This window comes from Lutjanus erythropterus, chromosome 19 (genome assembly GCF_056507025.1).
Source record: "Lutjanus erythropterus isolate fLutEry1 chromosome 19, fLutEry1.hap2, whole genome shotgun sequence".
In the NCBI taxonomy this organism is placed as follows: domain Eukaryota; kingdom Metazoa; phylum Chordata; class Actinopteri; order Lutjaniformes; family Lutjanidae; genus Lutjanus; species Lutjanus erythropterus.
In genome coordinates this window covers 402,501-407,500 of record NC_139335.1, presented here as the reverse complement: position 1 = coordinate 407,500, position 5,000 = coordinate 402,501, and the positions used below count along the sequence as shown (strand labels likewise).

The following is a 5,000-nucleotide window of genomic DNA, read 5'->3' as shown; positions in this document are numbered from 1 at the left end:
TTAAATGTCAAGAAATGTATGTTTGTTGTAATAAATCACATCCACTTTAATTAATTATTATCAAATTTGATCATGCAAACCGATTTTTGTACGAATCCATGCAGCTGATCAAGATATGAACTCTTTCACATCTGTGGCGACGGTGTGGTAGCAGGACTGGACGGACGTGTCTTTGTCTGTTTGGACAGACAGACAGACACTGAGTGCAGCTTCACCCTGTTTTCTGCCGACTCAGTTTTAAAATATTTATAATCATCAGGTAATAAGAAGAAGTGGCGCTGTCAGGAGAGACAGAGACGTTTCCAGAGGGAACATGTTTAAAGAAAACAGAACAGGGTACAGAACCCGTCCCAGAGGAACACCATCAATCAGAACGAAACGGGTCACTTTAAAAACGGATTGATTCTTACCCGAAAAATCTGCAGAACCTTCAGAAAGGCCTTCGCAAATGTATTCGTCACCTGATGAGGAGAACAAAGTTCAGACGGAGAACATTACATGATTTGAGCTGAAATGTTTGTCAGTCTGCAAACACTGGGTCGTGACCCACAGACTGGTCACAGAAGCTTTCATCTGGGTCACCAAATAAATAAAAGACTATGACAGAATTTCTGCAAATGTAAGATTTATATCTGCAGTTCACCTTTAATGAAGTATTTAAAATGTGTATATTATATATATGTATCTGTTATTTTGTCTCATTTATGAACAAGGCTAAAAATGTCATGTATTGGTTTCCTGATGAGAGAAAATAAAAACAGTGAGACAGCCTGTTAACACGACAGCTGCAATAATTAATCAATCATCAATCGAGTTTAAATAAACTGCCAACTATTTTGATTATTGATTAATTGGTTTGAGTAAATTTTTAGGAAAAAAAGTCAAAATTCTCTGATTTCAGTTTCTTAAATGTGAATATTTTCTGGTTTCTTTCCTCTCTGACAGTAAACTGATGATCTTTGAGTTGTGGACAAAACGAGACATTTGAGGACGTCATCTTGGACTCTGATCAACATTTTCTGACATTTTATGGATCAAACAACTGATTAATTAGTGGAAAAATTATTGCCAGATTGATCACCAGTTGAAAAATACGTCCAAACCTGTGAAAACGACCTATAAAGTAGTTTGATTTGGGAAATACTGGTCTACACGCCACTGGTTGAGACTTTCAGAGTAAAAGCCTGAATTCTGCTGGTTTGTGTTGATGACGGTTTGTGTCAGGTGGTTAGTTGTTCTCACTGTTTTAGTTATCGTCATGGCTCCTGTATCAAAGAGTGTTCGGGCAGCGCTGTTGAAGAGGAGCTGAGAAACACCCACGTAAACCATGTTGGCGTCACCTTGGAAGACTGGCTCATTTCCTGTTAACGTATTGTCCACAGGCTGTCCCGACAAGGACGCCTACAAAACACACCAGAATCAGTTTATTACAGCACAGATGACAACGTGCAGACGAGTTTTAGACGGTGTGTTTATCATCATGGTGAGATGTTTGTGTCTCACTTTGAAAGGAACGTCGAGGCTGGTGGACGTCACTGCGATGTCTCCGCTCAGAGAGAAGTCGATACTGATGTCAAGGCCTTCGTACGGCTTGATCGTCATGGGAAAGGCCTTCAACTTTTCGTTAATTTGAGGAGTATTCTTCTGAATTTGAGAACATGTCTGCAGACAGACAGACAGAGACACAGATGGACAGATAGTTCTGGATGATCTCACTTCAGCTTCTACAAGACATACCAAATCCAACATTAACCTTTATCAGTGATGATGTTACTTTAGCTTTAGCTTTAGCTTTAGCTAACTTCATGCCACTTTAGTTTTAATGACATTGAAGGTAACAAGACAAAAAATGATGGAACAAGTCAAAAGAGACATAAGAAGATTAAAAAAATACATGAAAAGACAAAAACACACAAGAATATTAAAAAAAAAAAAAAAAACAGAAAAAACTTAAGAGGACAAAAGAGATGTGACAAAATACAAAAGATGTTAGATGATAAAAAAAAAAGGCAAAACAAGGCAAAAAAAACATGACAAGACAAAGACGTAAAAAAATGCAAGAGGACAAAAAAAGGTCTAACAAGACAAAAAAAATGTTCAGTGATACAAAAGAGATAAGAAAATTACGAAAAGACAAAAGGACAAAAGAAGACAAAAAAAGTCATAAGAAGATACAAAAAACATAAGAAGATAAAAAACAGAAGAAGATAAAAAACAGAAGAAGATAAAAAACAGAAGAGGACAAAAAAGATGCAACAAGATAAAAAACAAGATTTAAGAAGATAAAAATGAGGTAAGAAAACACAACTAGAAGAAAATGAGATAAAAGAGGAAACAAGATATAAAGTAGTACAGCTGGACGTGCAGATTTAGGACTCCTCAGGACCTGGTTTAGTTCTGCTAAGAACTGAAGGTGGAACAAACCATTTTGTTGATGATAAACTGGATGGCTCCACTGAAGGTCGTCAATAAGCCACTATAAAACAAGAAGAAAGTCATGATCAATCACTGATCAATAACGAGTGATGCTGCAACACAAGAGACAGACAGAGCTGAAGACGAGATGGTGACGTTACTGAAATCTCTCAACCGCTCCTCTGTGGATCAATCAGAAGAACTTTGCTGATCCCCCGAAGTCTCGCGTCTGCAGGTGCCCCGCCCTCTGCAGGTGCCCCGCCCTCAGCAGACGCCCCGCCCTCTGCAGATGCCCCGCCCTCTGCAGGTGTCTCACCCTCTGCAGGTGACCCACCCTCTGCAGATGCCTCACCCTCTGCAGGTGTCTCACCCTCTGCAGATGCCCCGCCCTCTGCAGGTGACCCGCCCTCTGCAGGTGTCTCACCCTCTGCAGGTGTCTCACCCTCAGCAGGTGTCTCACCTTCCACCCATACCTTCTAATTTTCTCATTATTTTTTTACCAACACAAAATGAATTAGACTCAACAATCACCTGTCTCTCTGGTGCATTAGACAGATAGAAAGAAAACCAGAAACCAGAGCTCAGACTCCACCTGCAGGACTCGTCAGACTCCACCTGCAGGAATCGTCAGACTCCACCTGCAGGACTCGTCAGACTCCACCTGCAGGACTCGTCAGACTCCACCTGCAGGACTCGTCAGACTCCACCTGAACCTGATCGGTCAGTCTTACCCCACTATGCCGGTGGTCTTAGGAATGAAATCTCCAAATTTGGCTTCACACTTCGGTATCTCAATCGCCAGGTGTCCTTGGTCTTGTTTCAGTTTCACATCAATCTTGGCTTCAAAATTTTTTATTTCAAAGCTATACTGTTTGTTGTCCATACTGAAAAAAACAAACAAACAAACAACAACAACAACAAAAAACAACACATGAGACTCACAAGTTTAAAACATTTAAAGATTCTGATGCTGATCTGGAGCTGAATCACTGATGGATTTTAAAACTTGTTCAGCTGTTGAAGCTTTTTCTTCTCATCATGAGACATCTAACCAAAGACAGACAGGACAACAGGATGGACAGGACAGAGAGGACAGATACGACAGACAGACAGGACAGATACGACAGACAGACAGGACAGACAGGACAGATACGACAGACAGACAGGACAGACAGGATGGACAGGACAGACAGGACAGATACGACAGACAGACAGGACAACAGGATGCACAGGACAGACAGGACAGATACGACAGACAGACAGGACAGACAGGACAGATACGACAGACAGACAGGACAGACAGGATGGACAGGACAGACAGGACAGATACGACAGACAGACAGGACAACAGGATGCACAGGACAGACAGGACAGATACGACAGACAGACAGGACAACAGGATGCACAGGACAGACAGGACAGATACGACAGACAGACAGGACAACAGGATGCACAGGACAGACAGGACAGATACGACAGACAGACAGGACAGACAGGATGGACAGGATGGACAGGATGGACAGGACAGATACAACAGACAGACAGGACAGACAGGACAGATACGACAGACAGACAGGACAGACAGGATGGACAGGATGGACAGGATGGACAGGACAGATACAACAGACAGACAGGACAGACAGGACAGATACGACAGACAGACAGGACAGACAGGATGGACAGGTTAGACAGGACAGATACGACAGACAGACAGGACAGACAGGATGGACAGGACAGACAGGACAGATACAACAGACAGACAGGACAGACAGGACAGATACGACAGACAGACAGGACAGACAGGATGGACAGGACAGACAGGACAGATACGACAGACAGACAGGACAGACAGGATAGATACGACAGACAGACAGGACAGACAGGATGGACAGGACAGACAGGACAGATACGACAGACAGACAGGACAGACAGGACAGACAGGACAGATACGACAGACAGACAGGACAGACAGGACAGATACGACAGACAGACAGGACAGACAGGACAGACAGGACAGACAGGACAGATACGACAGACAGACAGGACAGACAGGATAGATACGACAGACAGACAGGACAGACAGGATGGACAGGACAGACAGGACAGATACGACAGACAGACAGGACAGACAGGACAGACAGGACAGATACGACAGACAGACAGGACAGACAGGACAGATACGACAGACAGACAGGACAGACAGGATGGACAGGACAGACAGGACAGATACGACAGACAGACAGGACAGACAGGATAGATACGACAGACAGACAGGACAGACAGGATGGACAGGACAGACAGGACAGATACGACAGACAGACAGACAGGACAGACAGGACAGACAGGACAGATACGACAGACAGACAGGACAGACAGGACAGACAGGACAGATACGACAGACAGACAGGACAGACAGGACAGATACGACAGACAGACAGGACAGACAGGACAGATACGACAGACAGACAGGACAGACAGGATGGACAGGACAGACAGGACAGATACGACAGACAGACAGGACAGACAGGATAGATACGACAGACAGACAGGACAGACAGGATGGACAGGACAGACAGGACAGATAC

At 43.7% G+C, this 5,000-nt stretch overlaps 1 protein-coding gene across 1 annotated transcript in view; it reads right to left on the bottom strand.

The window, feature by feature from the left end:
- The window catches only part of LOC146308915 (phospholipid transfer protein-like), a 15,232-nt gene that overhangs the window by 6,051 nt on the left and 4,181 nt on the right, over positions 1-5,000 (bottom strand). Inside the window, exons 5-9 of the mRNA XM_084745196.1 lie at positions 3,147-3,299; positions 2,425-2,476; positions 1,504-1,662; positions 1,243-1,401; positions 411-461 (exon numbers count right to left, since the gene is read on the bottom strand). Of these exons, the coding sequence (XP_084601322.1) occupies positions 411-461; positions 1,243-1,401; positions 1,504-1,662; positions 2,425-2,476; positions 3,147-3,299 (574 nt within the window). The remainder of the gene's footprint in view (positions 1-410; positions 462-1,242; positions 1,402-1,503; positions 1,663-2,424; positions 2,477-3,146; positions 3,300-5,000) is intronic.